Here is a 19379-nt window from a genome sequence, read left to right as displayed (position 1 = left end):
CATCGTCGTTATCCTTATCATGCTCGATTCCTGAGGATGAATCACCAATGGTTCCTTGGTGTCAGGCTCTTTTCCGAGGACGGTGCAAGTCGAATGCACTGCAGAATCCCTGGAATGAAAATGGGACAAGCAGAAACTCTGAAGGACACGCGTCCAAGAAATCACTCCCATCGGCTTCCGTCATCGTCACCGCTGCTGCCGCAGAGAACGTGCAGCACTGTATGCCTGTTCCGTGCAGCACTGTATGCCTGTTCCGTGCAGCACTGTATGCCTGTTCCGTGCCTGCACCACCGCGCCTCCTTCCCTCGCGTCCTATTCCTGGCACTCGTACGCTCAAGTTCCGTGCCTGAGTCCCATTAACGCACACAAGTATAGGTCACGATGCCCGACGCGGGGTTCCGACACCACGCCCAGGTGCGCGGGAACGCGAGGATCCGTTCTTGGCCCCTTGGCAGCACACCGGTGGGCGACGGATGCCCATATGCGTGCGCCCGCGTTTCCAAACAGCTGCGGCGAGTTCGCCCGCGGGAGGGCGGTCTCGACTGGCTGGCCTGCTGGGCTAAGCTCTTCGGTGCCTGGAAGAAAAGCTCGCGCCCGTTTTTTTTTTTCTCTGTTGTTCGGATTCCGCAGCACGTCGGTCTCGGGGGGGAAAACCGAACGCGGGCCTCGGCACCTCTCTGATCGCGCTCGCGGGTGCGGAAAATTCAGTCGTTGAGAACGGCAGGGGAGGATTTGGGACCGAGGTCGCAGTCGCGCGTCTGTCCGTTTCCTACGTTCGGTTCGTTCCAGAAGATCGCATCTCGTACGAACGTAGTACGGCAAGGTTAAAGCGAATAACACAACGCGAGCGTATCGATATGAGCAGGTGCGCCGTTTCGTCGGTGGGAAGAATGAAATACCAAGCGCAAAGTCGGCGTCTCCGGTGGGCGAGGGACGCTGACGGCTGTAAGCTGGATAAACCGCAGTCGACGATCGACCGGCGTACTCGCAAGCCCCTTGATGTCTCGGCCACTCCGGACCAAAGCGTGTGCATGCCACCTCCCCATGATAAGTCGTGTTCCATCGCTCGCGCACCGATGGAGGGGGACGACGCTGAGAGGATGGGTAAAGGTACCGAGAACGTCGAGGGGTTTCCTGACCATACGGTTCTGGTCCCGATATAGACGAGGCATGGGCATTTGGTTCGTCCCGTATCAGAGAGGACGGCGGGTGTGTTGATCCGCCGTAAACCTGGCAGTGAGAGCGGAGTACTATGAATGACGCGGGGATCCGTGCAGGGGTCAGCGCGCCGATGCGGATCGTTTTTGTCCGAGGTCTGAGTGATCTGCAAGGAGTGCGACTCCGTAAGGGCCCGGCGGAGGCCCGGAGAACGTACGCCGGACCAAAGTTGAGCCTTCGCCTCGCTATGGCCGAGTTCAGATAGAGCCTTCGGGCCTCAACATCCTCCGTGGACGGACTTCGTACAGATGCACAACAATCGTGGAGGAACGTGTCGCCGCAGTAGCATAAGAACGGCCACCGGCACCCTTCATATTGACTGACCCTGTGTGAGATGGAATAATAAGGGACAGACAGGCGTGTAAGAAGGCATACCTCGGATTTGTTTAGTCAATCGTCTTGAAACATGGTGATAATCTCTTCGTGCATGGATTCGACATCGGCCAAGTACTGCTCCAGGTCTTTCAGCACGTTTTCGTCGCTGGGTCCTGCGTGCACTCCCAAAGCCTTTTGGCAGTCTTGATACAACTCGGGGATGGCATACGCTTCCGACGGCTCGATGCTTCACAACATGTGCTTCAGCAATGCTTTGGCACGCATAGATGCGAAACATGGAGCCTCACCCCAGTTCGTTGAACCTGTCCGCGTTCTTTTCCTCCCACTGGCCGACGCTCCCGATGAACCTCCTGCATTTGGTTCGATACCGCAAGAACTTCTCGAGCTCGACCTCCGAGATACCGTCGTGCCAGCTGGCCCGCTTGCTCTTCCAGTTCGCCGCGTTGTCCGGGTCAGGAAAGTAAGCATCCATGGTTTGTTTGATCGAGACCCATTGTGCGGATGTCCACAAGTTCCGTATATGCTGCACGGAGTAAGACGGTGCGTTTATCAGGTTGATGTGTCAGAAGCCGCATGCTGACTCTCACCAAAAAGCAGAGCTGGCATGTTATCGTCACGTAAGAGTGCCGGATTTTAAGCGCATCTTTCTCTGACGCGATCCGGTTCAGTCGTTCGGAGTCGTCGTCTCCGAGCAGTCTGACGTGAGCGTCCTTCTGAGCGTGTTCATTGTTAAGAGAGAGCGCATAGAGAGTCTCTTGCACTGTACTCTGCCGAACTCGTTCGACGCACGCCAGAAGCTCCAGGGCGTCCGGAATTTGGGCGTGGATGAACGTGGGATGTATGATGTTCTTGATGGCATATGTGAGCACGGACAGCGGAACGCGTAATTTGCTACGCTTCATCTTTGCGGACAACTCTATCATGTTTTTATCTTCAGGTGATGGTCAGCGAAGAAGACGTCGGTGGCTCACTGACCATAGATTTCCTTGTGCAACTCGAACGAGCCGAAGTCTCTTGCAACCTTTTGGGTGAGTTTCTCAAGTTTTATGGTATTTTCCATGTTACTATGGAAATTTATGAGCTTCGGAGAGGCTGCGGCAAGATATAGCGGGACCAGGACGACCAGTGGTGTCACTGACCCGGGTTATTACTGATCGGGTCACAAGCGGGTCATTTGGGATTGAAATGACTCGAAATGACCCGGGGTCAGAGGGGTCAGAACGAGTCATTTGTACATACACTATCTATGGTAGTACAAGTCTATTCAGAGCTCAAATCTATGGTGTTCGACGAGTCCTGAGTGCTCTGGATGGTTGTGACCTGTGCCGATGGCCCAGAAGTGGGTGCTGAACCATCCTCCATCGCGTTCTCGCAGTTTTCGCGGGTCAGGAGCTCATAAAAGAGCAATTCTTCGCGATAGTTCTTGACGCCGTCGGCCCAGAATGTGTCCCAACCTGATTGAACTGTGAAGTCGAAGATTTCGGGGAGGGTAAAGAGCCGCTTCTGACCGAAGTAGAGTCTGACCTGCGGGTCAATGTGGTGAGAGGACAATCACAGGTAGACCTAGGATCACTCACCTTGCGAGTGACAGGAACCCCGTGTACGTTCGTTACAGATATCTTGGCAGTATCCTCCGAATCTGACTGCAAGGCATCCGAGTCGCTGCTGTCGAGTTCGGCTTCCGCTTGGAGTCGTTGTGCAAGGCGGGAGAAAGAGAGAGAGCTTGCGGGATTGCGGGAACGAAACTGCTCTGGAGCAGGACGCGAAGAGGCCCCCGGGTCAGGTTGTCCATCGTTTGAAAGGTCTGGCGCAGAGAATGTGTCCGTCGAGGAGGAATCTGATTGTGAGTCGCCGAGATGCTCGTCATCGCTGGCGCTATCTGAGGCTGATTCCGTGTCAGCATCGCCGCCAGTGTCCTCCACCTGTCGCAAGATCTCAATCTCCTCGGTCCTACTGGCACTCTCGTCAAGGTCAATGGCATTCTCCGTGTTGCCAAACTGGCGCTTGAGACGCTTCCGTGCAGAGCCTTCCTTGGCGTGCTCACGTCGGATCTCAAATTTGAGGTATACGGTGTCGCGAGTCTTCTTGGTGCCGAGACGGGTTCGTTTCTTCGTCTTTATGTCGTTCCACGTAGAAAACAGACGTTCGTTCGATGCTGAGTTTGGAACAAAGTTGAGAAGAAGGATTGCGAGCTTGGCGAGTATGTTCGTAGTTCCGAGAGTCTCCCATGCTTTGACAGGATCAGTTGAACCATCCTTCGCACAAATGTGAGTACGGATCAGGAACGATGTGCCAGAACATCGTACGTACCTGTGTTCTACATACATCCTTCATAATGTCGACAGGCCAGTTGTCCTCTGAGAATTCTCCCTGCCGGTTACTATAGCGTAGCACCATGCCAAGCAGCGTCGACGGGACCTCATCGGCACCAAGGCGAAAGACACGTTGATACATTCGCTTGATGATTCCCATGATGACGGCGGGGGTGATTTTGAAAATGGATCGGTTGATGAACGGGTTAAGGAACAGCGTGGCAAGGAAGACATCCTGGCCGGCTTTGAGCCAACGTTTCTCGATGCTCCGGATGATGGCAGTGACAGGGTGCCCTGCCATTTCCTCGGAGTCACCAGGATTCTTGCACTCACGTCGGCGAAGGTCGATATATGTTTTGTAAAGCTTCCCGAGCATGAGGAGAACTTGACCGCATCGCGTATTAGCTCCTTGAGCTACGTTGACAGCGATTGCGAGAGGTTCGATGTGGAGTTTGATGCTGGAACCATGTTAACGGCAATCAGACATATGTCAGGTTGTCAGTGTAGACAAGAATCATACCGAACGAATTTTGCCATCAACACCGTGCTACGGGACCTTTGAAGTACCTTCCTCGCCTTCTCCTTATTCTTCTTGTTGCTGCCGACAGACTGGATGATTGCTTGCTCGTGACGGGAGACTGTGATATCGAGTGCCTTCCGAACATCAAGGAGGCGGTCTAGAGTGCCGTAATAGGCTGTCCACCGCGAGACAATGGGAAGGACAAGGGCGAGAGCGCGCGTGCCCTGCTCAAGCATGAAGAGACCGTACGCGTACGAGTGGTTGTTCCACCACTGTGCAATGTCCACGGCTTCCTTCAGCAGCCATTCAACATCTTTATTGCCCTTAATGTAATCAGCAAGCATGAGAGCAACCTATACATAGTATGTGAGCAACATGACAAGCGACACAAAGCTACATGTATTGTGGCATGCGACACATACCTGATGTGCCCAGCAGTCTGCAAATAGCATCCACGGACTCTCCTTTGCAGCTAAAGCGCGAGCCTTACGTTCATCACCACCCGCATCGCCAGTAATCCCAATCACCGCAAGCTTCAGAACATCCCGGCAGTGCTCGATCTCCTTCTCCATCAGCTTATACAAATTTTCTCCGGTCTTGCGCTCGGCAGAGAGATCATAGATGCTGCCGACCCGTACCTGAGAGTACCCGTAGCTCGGTCAGTAGATGACAGATATGGCTATTCATTCGCCTCACCTCACGGTTGACTGTGTGTGTGAACGCAAGAATATGCTTCTTTGATCTGTCCTTCAATCCGTCACATTGAATTGTCGCATACACAGGGGTGCTCGACCTGCTATTCTTCATAATCCATGACTGCTGAGACTTTCCAACCTCCCGTTCAAGTAGAGACCCGGATAGTCGCTGCCTAGAGGGGAGTTGTGCACCGGGTACATAATTATGGAAGAGTGCCTGGACCTCCGGATCTCCGATCGAAGACCAGGGCCAGCCCGCGGAGACAAACGCGCGAAGAAGCTGCCTGTCGAATGCTTCTTGATGTCCTGCATTGAACCGATGTGCCTTCGCTGCGATCACTTGGAACTTTTGTTGCTTGGCTGGACGACGCTCGGTGACAGACCGATTTCCGATGGTGTCGGATCGGACACGCTTGCTGCTTTGGGAACTGACTGTCTCCACCTCTACATCGGAGTCTGATCTTTCCTGCCGTTGGTTCTTCATCGACTGAAACTTGGACTTCACATCATCAGGGCAATAATTGCAGTGTCGAAGGAGGTGATTGATCATTGTGTCCACTTTCCCTGCTGTCACCGTGGATGCATTTTGGGCTGTAGAGACTTCACACATTGTTCAAGGTTGACAAGGCTGAACTTTCACACCTTCTACAAGCAGTATGTCTTTGCCTCTTGCAGCTTGGAGACGACCCTCTTTAACAGCTTGCTCCTCATCCGCGGTCAATTGTCGTAGGACTGCATCTACACAGAATTTGCAGATTGCCCCGAAGTGTGTACTATCTATTGGACAGCGCTAGTGCACGTAGTGGCACGCGGCTGGGACTGACCTGGTGAGCTTGTAGAGCTTACTGGTGGGGACTGCTAGTAGGAAAACGAGTTGTCATTAGGGGCGGACAGGCCTGCTCTTATATACTACAAAGGAGTGGCTATGCAGGGCTGTACGCTATCATACCAGTGCAGATGGCTATGAAGCCAATGATGTGGAAGGCTGTGAGAACAGCCATGCTGTGTCGCATGTGACCAAGGCTGTGTAGAGCCTAGTTCAACACTATCAACTTTATTCTTGCTTTTTATGAAGCACTCCCATACGGGATTCTTTGGACGCGGCATAGATATGATTTTGTGAGAGACGGAGCAGGTCTACGTTGTCAAATTTACGCCCAAGCAAGCAGATGTCTCACGCATTTCGGAGTTTAAACTGTTATGACCCGTCACTGACCCGGGGGTGTTCCCGCAATCCCAAATAACTAACTGACTAACCCGTTATAACCGGGTCAGGTCATTTCGTATATGACCGGTCAGTAACAACACTGAGGACGACGAATCGATACCGTCGACGTGTAACCGACGCGTCCCAACGGTCGACGCGCTCTGCAGAAAGCCGGTCACATGATCGTGTGCATGGGACACCGGGTGGAGTCGATTCCGACTTCCCGACGCCAGCGTCGTCTGCAGACTGCACAATGGCCGACGGAATGTCATACGGTTGATCCCGTCCACCGCAGTTGACTACTGTTCGGTCCAATCACCTCTCATTTCTCGTCATCGTCAACGAGAGCAAAGAAAGGGGATCATATACCAACTTCATATTGTGCCCGATCGAGCTTCAATTGGTCCCCAGGATCGCCTCGCTAATTAGACTACATTGACACAAATTGACATATTCTCTGACACAGGACGCATCCGCCATCACCGTTCGGGCCGCCGATTGAAAGACCCTCAAAAGCAATGCCCCGTTGTCGAGATGCTGGATCCGGGCGCTTTCCCCGCTGAGCTGAAGGGCTGACCATGGATCCAAACCCGAACTACAACTACGTGAGCTTTGCCGACAAGCTCAGGTTCCTCGCAGCCGAGATCGCGTGGCCTTTCATCGCTCTCGCAATTTGTATACGTAGGAAAGGGAAGGGGAGGATCACGCTGAAGGAGGAGCTATACGATGCCAGATTCCGACGGTGAGCGGTGATATATCATCCGTCAACGCGCGCTGAACTGATATTTTTCGGCGCTTTCGAGACCTATCCACGTTCCATCTTCCGCGTCGCCTTTGCGGGCGACAAGATCGCAAAGCGAGCCCTGAACTCGCACCGGTTTGCCTCCGTCCAGAGCAACCTGTACGAACACGTCCTCAGGCCGGACTTCGCGGGCTACTGGATGCTACGGCACTGCTTTACCGACCCGCAGCCTCCCTCCTCATCAGATATCGTCCTATGCTACATCCACGGAGGCGGCTACCAAGTCTGGCAGCCAGGGACGTACAGCACATTCCTCCTCGCTCTCGTCGAAGCCATCACGAAACGCTCAGCGTCAGCGTCTTCGCGCTCGACTACTCCCTCGTCCCCGAAGCCATCTTTCCGATGCAGATCGGGCAGATGGCTGCCATGTACAGGTACATGCAAGAGGAGATGGGCGTCCACTACAACAAGGTCGCGATCGCAGGCGACTCAGCAGGTGCACATCTCAGCCTCGGCTTCCTTACGCACCTGCGCCGTCCAACACCATTGCTCTCCCCAAACCCCTCCGCGGGGCTGCCCAAGCCGGGGAAGGGTCTCTTCCTGATCAGCCCGATCTGCTCGCCGGACACGTCAGCGCAACGTACCACCCGAACGACGGGCTCGACATGCTGTCCAAGACGATCGTCGACCAGTACGTCGCCGAAATCTTCGGCGCGTCCGAACACGCGGGAAAGGAGCTCGGGCTGCCATATCACGAGTTCGCGCGCCCTGTGCCGGGCTGGAAGCGCGACTGGGCGGAGGTGCTGCCTACGCGGGTGTGGATAGGCGCCGGCGCCAACGAGGTGTCGGCGGGCGATATCGAAGACATGGCGGAGGCAATGCGCGTCGCGTCCGTCGAGGTTGAATTGGCGCTCGCGAAGGGTAAGGCGCACGTGTGGCAGTTCGTCGACTGCCTCGCGGCGGAGGGAGTGTACCTGAAGGCATCCATTGGACAAGCTCTGCCGCCAGCGATGGTAGGCGTGGAGGAGCTGGCGAATGCTATTGCTGGCGGTCCACAGTCTGATTGACTGACGTTCGAAGGAGTGGCTCCCAAGGACTACAGTTGAATTGGGTAGGCCGGTGCCGAACGTGAATGACTATCACTCTTCTCCAAAAGCTGTCTATGGTTCTTGGGCATGGAAGACCGGAGCAACCGAGCGGGCATTTGCCGCTGTCCCGATACCGTCCCAATCCTCTTTAGGAGGCTCATCCCGTACTACACCGTGACCCCTAATCATCTTCTTTTTCTTACCGCACAACAGACACATAATGCTTTCCTGTCTGCCCGATACGTGTGGACCCCATGCCCATGTCGTTGAGGGCCCTGCTGCTCCTATGTGTGAAGCTATGCATCCACTTCCACCAGTTGCAGCGACGCATAGCTTCACTGTGTCACTTGGCTGGTGACGCCAGAATAACTCACCAGCAAAAATGCCTCCGGTTTGCTTCCGTTACCGATGTTAGATTATCCCGATTCGGAAAACATCCGGCGTTGGAGTCAAGCACCGCATTCCCTAACACCCTCCCGTCTTGCTCCCTCTTGCTCCCGTCCCAAGCTTGTCCCAAGCAATCCCAATTCTTCTCAAGCCAAGCGTCCAAGATCAACAGATCAGATCAAACACCAGAGAATCGCGGTTATCCAGCATCGCCACACCATCATCGCCAACGCCCACACCCGGATCCGCACGTGGTTCTGGTGGTGGGCGCGTTCTCTGCGACGCGTATCTGTGGCATCTCGCTTCGTCCTGCGCTCGAGATCAAGCTCGAGATACAATCTTCCGGCGTTGCGTGGTTTTCTTTTTCAGATACGTATGTACAGAATTCGTGCAATCTGGTGTGAGCTGCATACATACTTACGTGACCTCTTAAGGATCTCTGTAGGCAGGTAATATATTGCTGCTATGGGGGCGCGCGATCCTGCGTTCACGAGGTTATCGCGAAAACGCTGATGGATCAGATCGCAAATCCGTTTTCTCTGTGTGTGATCTCAGAGCTTTGAATGCAAACGACGTTTACGCCTGAATCTGTGGCGAGGATTCATGCCACGCGGCGTGTGCAAAAGCAGATATCCTGGATCAGCCAGAGTATGATGCGCTCTCAACTCTCAGCATTTCTCGGGGATGGCGCTCGCGATCCGTGCCGGGAGCAACGACGCAATCGCGTGCCATCAGCATCGACAGATGTGTGCACAGAGAGCGACGAGGGTGTCTTCCATTCATCTCGCCATCCACGGATTCAGGGCGACTGCGATATTTCGCGGAGGAAGGAAAGAAGACCTATAAGAGAAAACGCAAGGTCACGGCCCCTTACTCAAAGAGCACGCTTCCATCAGGGAGCATTCATCATCGCGCTGAGATGGGAAGAACTCGGGAACCGCTGAATTGACAACGCTAACTGCGGTCTGTGCATGTGCAGATTGCGTTTTCAGTGTACTACTTCCTGGGGCGCTCGTCGGAGCTGGGTCGGAACAATACCTCACAATTGTCCCAAATGAAACAATATGACCCAAAGCGGCAAGATATTGAACATGTGGCATATAGAGGCTTGCGAAAGGAACAGAGGGCATGATGAGGCACTTTAAACTCGGACCGAGATCAAATGTAATTATGCGTGGATGACGACAATCAGACCGGGCAGGACCGCGGGTTCGTCAAGAAAGTACAGCTGAGATATCGCGTTGGTCGGTGGCGGCGGCAGCTCTGAATCACACACGCCGCGCCGAATCTATCACCCTTGTCTCCATGCCGAAGTTCCAACAGGAGTCCGACCCACCCCCTGGTTTAGATATCGCAGTCGCTGTCGGGCCCGGGCGAAGCTGATCCTGACCGCGAGCACCAATCCGCAGCCCGGAGCTATCGGGATGAAAAAGGCAAAGAAGCCTGCAGGGCCCGAACGCGAGCTCGCTGCGGGCTGTGCTACGCACGCAGATGAGCGCGGTCAGATGTACGGGATCAGAAGGAGGAAGAAAGGGGAGGCTGCGGCAACGTTTATCGTCTGCGTTATTCTTGCCAGCGTCCGATTGACCGCCTTGTTGGTCGACCGAGTTGTGGTTGGATGAGCGCGGTGGGTCACAGGGATCAGAAGGAGGGGGAAGTCAAGGCTGCGGCCCCGTTTTATTCTCGCTGTCGTCGTTGCTGCAGCTTCCTCGGAGGCGCGTGCTGCTGCGAGTGTCGACCCACCGCGGCACCGGCCTTCCAGGAAGCCGAGAGGTTCAGAGAGAAGGACGTGGCGCGGCATACATCAGAATCGAAGCGGATCCGAGTCGGGAGGCGAGGTGGATGACAGAGGAACACGGCTTGGACGGCCGATTCGTTAACGCGAGCGCGAGCTGGTGCACAGACATGGCATAAGTAGGTGCGCAGAGACTTTGATATGCGCAGACGACTTGGCGCACCGATTCTGTCGTCATTCCGCTCGGCGCGGATGCGCGAACCCGCGAATTCAGGGAGGCGATATAGGCCGTTTCGTTCTGGATCCCTTGCGCGCAAAGAAAAGAGAGAGAGAAAACCCCCGAAAATGACGAGACCATGTGCGTGCGCGATAGCCTTTGACTTTCCATCCGGAACGCGCGGACGACCGAAGGGACGCGCGCGCGCATACTGACGACCGGCGGCGGACCGGGATCCTCTAGACCGCCACGCGCACGAGTTATCGATCTTTGCGAGAAGATATCGTCGACGACATCCTAACGAGAGCTCTCGAAGCGAAGGGCGCAGCCTCGAGGGCGCAGCTGTTTCAGGCGGACGGGTGGGGGGGCAGGGGCGGCGGCGGGTGTTTCATCGGCAGGGTTACGGGCCACGCGCCTGATCGTTGCCTTTTTGGGAACAAAGGGACCAAAGGAAGGTTTGTTGGCATCCCGCGGACTGACGGAAGCTTCGTGCAACGTGGACGGCTTCGCTCTTCGGGATCAGGAAGCGTTAAGCCGAGCTCCCGCTGGTTAGGACGCCGATGCCGGTGGTAACGGGATAGTGGCGCGCGACGAGGGCGCGAGCCTCTGAGCGGGGATTTTTTGTTGGTGCGCCACAAGAGTATGTGGAGTAAGTATACTGTGCGGAGTACGGAGGAGAAGAGCCGTGAACGGAAAGAGGTGGTGTTTGCGTTTGTAGACCGATGCCGTTTCCGACTACGTATGGCGGTGGAGAGAGCTTCCAGTCGCGGGCGGAAGCGTCGATGATCATTGTTTGGCGTGAGATGCCAAGTTCGTGAATTTTGGTCCTTGTATGCCGGGCAAAGGGCGGGGTGGGGGGCGGGCGTGCTTTTTTCTTCTGGGCGCCTAACAGAGGGCCCGAAGGTGACAAGCATGTGGTGTTCGGACGCTCGCGACGAAAAGCGCTAGCGCCTGGCGCAAGGTTTTTTTATATTATTTTTTGCGTTTGCCGGTGTGGCATTATTGCGTTTGCGGCGCCGTTGGGGGTAGAGTACGGCGGGTTCCCGCGTCGCTATGTATAGAACGCCCGGCGGCGGCGTGGGGATCGACGTTGAGCCGACGAGTTTATGACGGAAATCGGAATAGCGGAGCGGGTTCGGATGTCGATGGACTGAAACGCAAGGAAGGGTGGACCGCAGGCGGTTAGCGCTAGAGATACGGGCTAGCTTGCATACCTGAGGGAGGCCACGGTGGGTCCGAGGTGCCTGGCTGATGACGAGAGCGATGGACCAGCCGTCGAGAAACTCTGATACCGATTGAGCGCATTGCAATCGTAAATTTATGTTTATGTATGTATGTATCAACAGTCAAGCCCGTGGGGGCCGTTAATTGCGTTCGTTGTTCTGATGCTGGGGGGTTGTGTCTACTTATAGATTGTGGGAGTGGATGGAATCGATGGAAATGTTAATATGGAGAGAGATGGTCGTCAACGGAAACGTTAATCCTCGTGGATCGACCGCGATGCATCAGTCCGTCTCCGTTCGCGCACGATCGCGCGGAATAGGCGGTGGAACTGGGGCTATAACGAGAAGGAGGAGCGAGAATCGTTTTGAGTGAGAGAGATCGAGAGGGAAGATCCACGAGGGAGGGAGGGGAGGGGGGGTGGTTGACGTTGCAAAAGCGCGTGAAGGAGACGCGGGGGAAGGGCGCTGATAGGAAGTCGCGATAACGAGGAAAAACGTTTTCTTCGGATTTTGCGTTGGCTTCTTTCTCGTGTGTGGTACACGCCGTGTTCAGGGCTTTGTCGCTCGAGCCGGTTCCGGCCTCCGAGGCTCCGTGACGTCTGTACGGCAGGCAGCCACGCGATGGCGGTTCGGAGCCTAAGAGGGAACAAAGAGATGGAAAGAAGAAGAGGTCGACGCGGACGGAGCGGGCGCGTGGCTTGCCGGATGGATGTAACGAGCCGAGACGACACCGATGCGGCGGATCTTGCAACGGCGCGTTACACAGTAAGGGTCCCCCACGGCAATCTGTCTTTCCAAGTTCGAGTTTCTCTCTCTCCTTCTTTGGAGATGGGCTGGTCAAAGGAGGATAGCGGCTTGCCGTGTTCGGTACCATGTGCGGTGGCGGATGATGCGAATGCGTTTGCTGGCGGTGTGACGTTTGGATTTGCGTCCCGAGATCGCGCTGGTGCCGCCCAGATTCCATGGACGTCCGACGGTATGCTCGGGTTTATGGCAACGTATAATCCGTCGGTGGTCGCGGATCTCCGATACAAAGCTGCATATGTGTTGCCGGGGCCGTATGGCGGTATCGACAGAGGCGCGGACCGTCATCCCCTCCCCCCTCTCGCGAGAACGTGACGGTTTACGTCACTTTGTACCTCCCGGGTCGCTCGCGAGAGGAACGAAAGGAGTATGAGCGATCTCCCGTTATATTACGTAGGAGGCAGGGAGCATGGGATTGGCGGGAGAGGGTCGCGGAAGCTAGATTTTTTTATTATTGGAAGGTTTCTCGTTTTGTTCACTCTTCTACTTCTTCTACTTCTTCTTTACGGCAGCGAGCGAGGTGATTGGGTATGATTGGGTTTATCGCTGGCACGTGCACCGCTCGCGATGGAAAGAGGAAAGTGCCTTTCCTTTCTTTTTATTTTATTTTTTTGATATCGGGGGCAGGAGTGACTATCACTCTCGTAGGCGACCCGTTTCCGGGTGGAAGAAGACGCAGGCATGCGGGATCGCTCGCGCGTTTCGCTCGATGTCAGTGGCGGGGGGGTCCGGGGAACCGGCGGCAGCGAGTTCCAGTGCTCGCACAGCGCACACGTGCCGTCGTCGTAGGATCTGGCCCCAGGACGAATACATCGAGAGCAACGTCAGGTCTTGCACCTGGATTCATTATCGATCTGTGCGAAGAAAAACGGGCCCACGGCTCTCTACTTCTTTGCGGAGACAAGGGGGGTGACGGAGGGTGCGGCCCTGAAGGCTGGGGCCGGCGATTGGCCTCTTTGCATCGTGGCGCCCGTGTGGCTTTTTTCGAGAGAGGCGAAGAGGGGGGGATGGATAGCCAATCGTGTCGCGGGGCGAAGCCGGTTCTGGACGTGATCAGGTGCAGACGAACCAACGGTATCATTAGCCTTCCCGTTTCCGCCGTGGGTGGCGGGGGGGAGGCGGGGCAGACGTCTACATACTGGTTTTATGGGCATTTCCAGCTCTGCAGGTCTCGTCGTCCTCCCGGTGTTCTTGTGACACCGCGTGGCGAGGAGGGGTTCAGGGTCACCGGCTGTGCGCACCTATCAGGCCCATCAAGCGGCGGGTCAGCCAGAGGCGGATTGGGCGGATGTAGATCATGGGGGCATTCGACCAAAGCGGAGCGTGAACCGTGAAAATGCGTTTTAGAATAGAGCGAGGGTGTGGTTTCCGGATCGGGCAAGAGAGCGACGGAAGCAGAAGGTGTGCGAGTGGCGCCGCGCGACGCTTTGAGCTTGGTGCACCGCCCGCGCGGAATTATTTTGGGTGCCGTCGGCGGCAGGCCAGCGTGCAGCGGCTCCCCTCGCTCGATAGCGCGCGCCGTTGCGGGATCCCATAGTGCGACGGACGAGCGAGCGAGCGAGCGACGATAGAACACGTCCAGCAGAAACAAGACCCCCCCGCAAAGGAGAGCTCTCGCCGGGCGCGGCCGGGAGTCGAGGCGAGCCACGAAAGCCAAAGCGATTTGTTCGCGTTTTGCGCCCGTCTTGAGAAACGAAGCTGCCCGCGGCGAGGTCGAGTGTGGTTTAGGACGCCGAGTGCCCGACCGGCGTCGGCCGGGAGAGAGAGAGTGGCACACACACGCACCCCATCCGCGATCACGTCGGCGGATTGGTGCCAGCGGGCGGGCGGGCGGACGAGCCGGGCGACGGGCCCATCGTCTTTTCGTACTTAGCGTCCCTGCCGCGCTACCGACCCTGGTCCTCCGTCCCCCTTCCTCCTCCTCCCTCCGCCGCTGTCCCTCCCTCCCTCCCTCGTACCTACCTACCTCCTTCTTAATCTCGCCGTGCCATAGAGACCTCTCTACGCTACAGCCCGCTCAGCTCAGCACCGCCCGTTGGATCTACAGCTCGCCGACGAAGCCGACGTCCCCCGCCTGTTGATCTCGTCACCGCAGAGAAAACCTCGCGCGTGGTTCCAGCTAGCCCGTATCTCACCCGCCCGGCGCCGCCCATGAGTAATGTACGTTCCCGTCTCCCGCTCCCGCCCTACGCTCCCACCGCGCGCGCGCTCTCTATTACGATTACGCGCGCCCCCTGATCATTTTGATCCCGCCGATGGCTGACGATCTCCGTCGCCCCTCATGCAGTAACCGTCACCCGCCCTCCCGTCCTCAAAGCGTAGTTAAAACACCGCACCTAATCGTTCACGTTCGCTTTTCGTTCGCCCCCCGCCTAATCAAACCGTACAATAATGGACGCGCTCGGCCTCTACACCCCCGGCCCGGCTCCGCAGCACCTCCAGAACAACCCTATACACCCGTTCTCGCACCACCCGCAACACGGGCGCCCGTCGATCGCGTACGGTCTCTCGCCCGCGCCCTCGCCGCCCGGCAGCGCGCCGCCCTCGCCCCCGACGTACGCGTACGCCGCCGACGGCCAGATCATGTACCAACAGCCGCCGGCGTACCCCTCCTCGGACCCGTCGTCCTACCCGTACGCCCCGTCCGCGCCGTCCTACGCGCTGCAGACGACGACCGCCGGGCCCGCGCCGCACGAGGACGTCGACTACGGCATGCCGTCCTCGTCCTCGGCGCCGGCGTACGCCCACGCCCCTCAACCACCGCACGCGTCGCCCTCGTCGTCGACCTCGACGACGACCCCGACGGCGCCCCCGACGACGAGCGCGGGTGCGCTGGGCATGACGCAGCTCACGCGCCCGCTGACGGCGAAAGAGCAGGGCCTGCTCGCCCACCTCGACAAGCTCAAGTTCTTCCTCGCCACCGCGCCCTCGCACTGGGACAACCCCGCCGCCTCCTCCTCCTCCATCACCACGCCCGCCTCTTCTTCCTCTTCCTCCTCGTCGTCGTCGTCTCTCGTCCCAGGCTCGTCGTCCGGCCTCGGTCCAGGCTCGGGTAGTCAAGCGGGCCACCACCCCTCGCTGAACCGCTTCCTCCTCCCGAACCAAGAATCCGTCTCCTGCGTCCTCTGGTCCGGCCTGTACCACATCACCGGCACCGACATCGTCCGCGCCCTCGTCTTCCGCTTCGAGGCCTTTGGCCGCCCCGTCCGCAACATGAAAAAGTTTGAAGAGGGCGTCTTCTCCGACCTCCGCAACCTCAAGCCCGGCGTCGACGCCTGCCTCGAGGAGCCCAAGAGCCCGTTCCTCGACCTGCTGTTCAAGTACCAGTGCATCAGGACCCAGAAGAAGCAGAAGGTGTTTTACTGGTCCGTCCGATTCCAACCATCTAATTTATTTATTTTCCTTCCTGGAATTGACGGGGTGGCACACAGGTTCTCGGTCCCGCACGATCGGCTCTTCCTCGACGCGCTCGAGCGCGATCTCAAGCGCGAGCGGATGGGCCAGGAGCCGACGACCGCCGTCGTGGGCGAGCCCGCGCTCAGCTTCACCTACGACCCCAAGCGCCCGCTCTACGAGCAGTTCTCGGCCGCGCGCGATGGCGAGGGCGAGCTCGAGGCCGCCGTCCGCGTCGCCGACGAGGCCGCCATCACCACCACCTCTTCCTCTGCCTCGACCTCTGCCTCTACATCTATCTCTAGCTCTGGGATCGTCAACGGGTACAGGCGAACGAGCGGGACGACGGACGATGCGCCGCGGACGACGCCCGAGATGGACCACGAGCACTCGACGGACGAGAGTCTGTCGGCCGAGGAGGCGGCGAGGAAGCAGCAGCAGCGGCAGCGGAGACAGGGCGTGCCCGGAGGCTCGGGCGCCGCGTTCTTCAGCATGCTGTCCTTGTTCGAGGGCAGCCCGACGTACAAGCAGCGGAGGAAGAAGCAGCCCAAGTCGTCCTCGGCCCACGCCCACGCGTCGTCGTCCTCGGCCTCCGGCGCGAACCGCAAATTTGGCGCGCCGTTCACGACCGCCGCGCGCCCGTCGCGCGAGGGTGGTGGTGGAGGTGGAGGCGCGGAGGTGGATATGGGCGCGGGGTACGGCGCGCGGGACGGCGATCTGAGCGCGGCGGATATGTTTCTGGCGCAGGCGAGGGAGGAGTTTGGGCCGCGGAGTTGGAGGGAGCGCGAGAGCGAGAGGATGAGGATGAGGAGGAAGGCGCCGCCGCCGCCCGCGTTGACGGGCGTCGCTGCTGCGAACGTGCACGGCAGGGTCCCGCTGGCAGGACCGTCGTCCGCGCCCACGTCGTCGCTCGGTACGGGTTCTATCGCTTTTTAAAAAACGACCCGTCCGCTGACCGGGGGCTTGTTGACGCAGATATGCGGGATATGGCGGTGCCGACGCTCGTGTCCGGCCCGCTCTCGTCGTCCGCCGCCGGAGGGTTTCCGTCGTCGCCGTACTCGCCCGAACAGGCGCAGTACGCGCGCGCTCAACCGCAGGCGAGGCACACCTACGCCGCCGGCGCCGGGTACGACCACCCCCACCACCAGCACCAGCAGCAGCAGCCGGCCAGCGCGCACGCCGCGACCCTGCCCGCCTCTTTCGACGCCATCGACGGCCGCGCGTTCGCGTGCCCGCTTTACTCGTGCGGACGCACGTTCCGCCGCGCGGAGCACGCGCGGCGCCATATGCGCACGCATACGGCGGAGCGCCCGCACGGGTGTGCCCGCTGTGGCCGCCGGTTCGCGCGCGCGGATAATCTGGCGCAGCACGCGAGGACGCACGCGCGCGCGGATGCGGAGGGCGTCGCGCACGTCGACGACGGGGTGTATGCGCACGAGCCGGAGGACGCGCGTGCGGACGAGGCGGACGTTGATTCGGAGGACGAGATTTATGCGCAGCAACAGCAGCAGCAACAGCAACAGTACGCGACGTCCTTCGGCGTGCCGAGTCAGACGCAGGCGCAGGTCCAAGGTCAGGGGATGGTGTCCGACTGGGTGCAGACCGCCTTCCCCGGCGCGGCGGCGACGGCTGCCGCCGTCCCGCCCGCGGTCGCCCACCTCCGCCACGGCAGCGGCGCCTCGTCCTCCTCGCTCGGCTCCACCAGCTCGCCGCAGCTGCACTACCGGTACCTCTCGCCCGACTCGGGCTCGTCGCTCTCCGCGCCGTCGACCAAGGCCTCCTTCGACCACGCCGCGCTCTACCCGCTCGGCCAGCAGCAGCCGTCCGTCGCGGGCCCCGTGCGCCGCTTCCGGAGCGTGACGCCCAACTACGCCCGCGCGGGCGAGAGCATCCGCCGTCCGCTCACGGCGTCCATCCCGGACTACGCGGGTACGGCGGCGGCGGCGGCGGCGAGGGCGTACCACCCCTACGCCGCCGCGTACGAGTCGACGCATTCGAGCCCGGCGCACCATACCGTGCCGCTCGCGTACGCCGCCAGCCAGAGCCAGAGCCAGAGCCAGACCCACTCGCGCCGGAGCTCGGGCGACGTGCCGATGATGGGCCTTCAGCCGGACGCGGACCCGTACGCCGCCGCCGCGACGCAGTACGCGACGTACGCGACGGACTCGCCGGGGCAGTACCCCGCGTTCCACGATAGCCCGCCGAGCGACCACGAGGGCGCGATGCAGGACCAGGGGATGTACATGCTCGGACTTCCCGCCTCCCAGCAGCAGCAGCAGCAGCAGCAGCAGGTGCCCGTCGTGCCGACCACGAACTACTACGCGCTCGCTGGCCAAGTCGAGTCTGCGACCGCCGTCCGCCACGTCTCCATGTAAGACGCGCAGAAGGGCCGGGAAAGAGGACGAATCAAAATGACGCACGTTTTTTTTTCATGCAACGGCGGGGCCCACATCCACGTCGTCTTGCACCAAAAGTGTTTTTTCGTGTTTACAGTATTTGCACCAGGATTTCCACACCCCCCCTAATCGTCATCATCAGCTTCCCCCCGACTCGATCGTCTCCCGGTACTTTCCAAGTTCGACCTAATTCTTCGATCTCAGCAACGCCTCGACGGGACTGGCTTTCCCCCTTCTGTCTCCTGCCACGACCCAGTATAATACACCCGCACCTAATGCCCCCCATCGCCGGAACGATCGGTTCGCCCCACCATCGCCTCTAATCTTGCGTCGCCAGCGAGCAAGCTCGCCGCCACGCTTCCCCACCTTTCGCTTTCCATTCGTCGCGCGTCTGGACGCGGCACCCCCCCTCGGCACGGCCCACTCCCCAGATCGTCTGTTACATGTTCTCCTTTTACTTTATCGATAGCTTAGCATCTCCCACTTGATTGTCTCTCCACCCATAGTTGGCGGCACGCCCGCGCACCCTGTCTGTTTTCTTCTTTGTTGCTTTCCGGTCACACACACACATCCAACCATCGCTGTTCTTCTCCTCGAGACCTTTCGTTCGCGAAACCCGAATGTAGCTACAAAGCACACGCACACGCACCCATACGTTAGTCAATACTCGAATGTAGTAATTCCATTCCGATCAACGACGTCCCCGCCCCCGCCCTCTCCCTGCACTCTCCACCCTAAATGAACCTGCATCGCCAATGGGGATCATGAACATGCGATCCCAGCAAATTTCTATCGCTTCCCCCCTTCACACCCCCCTTATCTCTTCTCGGGCTGTGCGATATAGCCTCCGCCATTCATCCATCATCGGGTGGACAGGACAGTGTAGGGCCGCGATTCCTGCGATCTCGCCGGAGACGTGTATGAGAGAGAGAGAGAGGATTGGAGCTGTGCGTACACGCTAACTATGCCCATCTCGATGGCTGTAATAGATCCCAGGGCGCCGATCTGCGCCGATCGCCAGTCGGTGATTAGGCGAACCCGCCCCATCTCTTCCGGAGAGCACGGGACAGCCCCCCCCCCCCCCCCCCCCCCCCCCCCCCCCCCCC

The 19379-nt window shown here is 58.6% G+C and overlaps 5 protein-coding genes across 5 annotated transcripts in view; 2 read left to right on the top strand and 3 right to left on the bottom strand.

Moving 5' to 3' along the window:
- Positions 1 to 1608: 1608 nt before the first annotated feature.
- PUNSTDRAFT_137194 (uncharacterized protein) lies at positions 1609 to 2614 on the bottom strand (the record flags this gene model as incomplete). The annotated part of the gene is made up of 4 exons (XM_007386828.1): positions 1609 to 1780; positions 1842 to 2077; positions 2142 to 2470; positions 2530 to 2614. 4 exons carry the CDS (start codon positions 2612 to 2614, stop codon positions 1609 to 1611), a joined length of 822 nt encoding a protein of 273 aa, XP_007386890.1.
- A 2194-nt stretch (positions 2615 to 4808) lies between these two features.
- On the bottom strand, positions 4809 to 5382 carry PUNSTDRAFT_16531 (uncharacterized protein; the record flags this gene model as incomplete). The annotated part of the gene is made up of 2 exons (XM_007386827.1): positions 4809 to 5024; positions 5083 to 5382. Coding segments are annotated over 2 exons (516 nt in total), but the record flags the coding sequence as incomplete, so codon positions are not given.
- Positions 5383 to 6693: 1311 nt separating this feature from the next.
- PUNSTDRAFT_127692 (alpha/beta-hydrolase) lies at positions 6694 to 8097 on the top strand (the record flags this gene model as incomplete). The annotated part of the gene is made up of 4 exons (XM_007386826.1): positions 6694 to 7030; positions 7208 to 7330; positions 7381 to 7526; positions 7613 to 8097. Exons 1-4 carry the CDS (start codon positions 6867 to 6869, stop codon positions 8095 to 8097), a joined length of 918 nt encoding a protein of 305 aa, XP_007386888.1. The 5' UTR covers positions 6694 to 6866.
- Positions 8098 to 14875: 6778 nt separating this feature from the next.
- Positions 14876 to 18252, top strand: PUNSTDRAFT_137191 (STE-domain-containing protein; the record flags this gene model as incomplete). The annotated part of the gene is made up of 2 exons (XM_007386825.1): positions 14876 to 16790; positions 16853 to 18252. 2 exons carry the CDS (start codon positions 14876 to 14878, stop codon positions 18250 to 18252), a joined length of 3315 nt encoding a protein of 1104 aa, XP_007386887.1.
- A 603-nt stretch (positions 18253 to 18855) lies between these two features.
- PUNSTDRAFT_54607 (LrgB-domain-containing protein) overlaps positions 18856 to 19379 on the bottom strand; it is a 3534-nt gene continuing 3010 nt past the window's right edge. The window contains exon 14 of the mRNA XM_007386824.1: positions 18856 to 19358. The gene's annotated coding sequence lies outside the window, so the exon portion shown is untranslated. The remainder of the gene's footprint in view (positions 19359 to 19379) is intronic.

Source organism: Punctularia strigosozonata, assembly GCF_000264995.1.
Source record: "Punctularia strigosozonata HHB-11173 SS5 unplaced genomic scaffold PUNSTscaffold_12, whole genome shotgun sequence".
NCBI classification, from domain to species: Eukaryota; Fungi; Basidiomycota; class Agaricomycetes; order Corticiales; family Punctulariaceae; genus Punctularia; species Punctularia strigosozonata.
The sequence above is the reverse complement of the archived record's forward strand: the minus strand, read 5'-3'. Positions and strand labels throughout refer to the sequence as shown.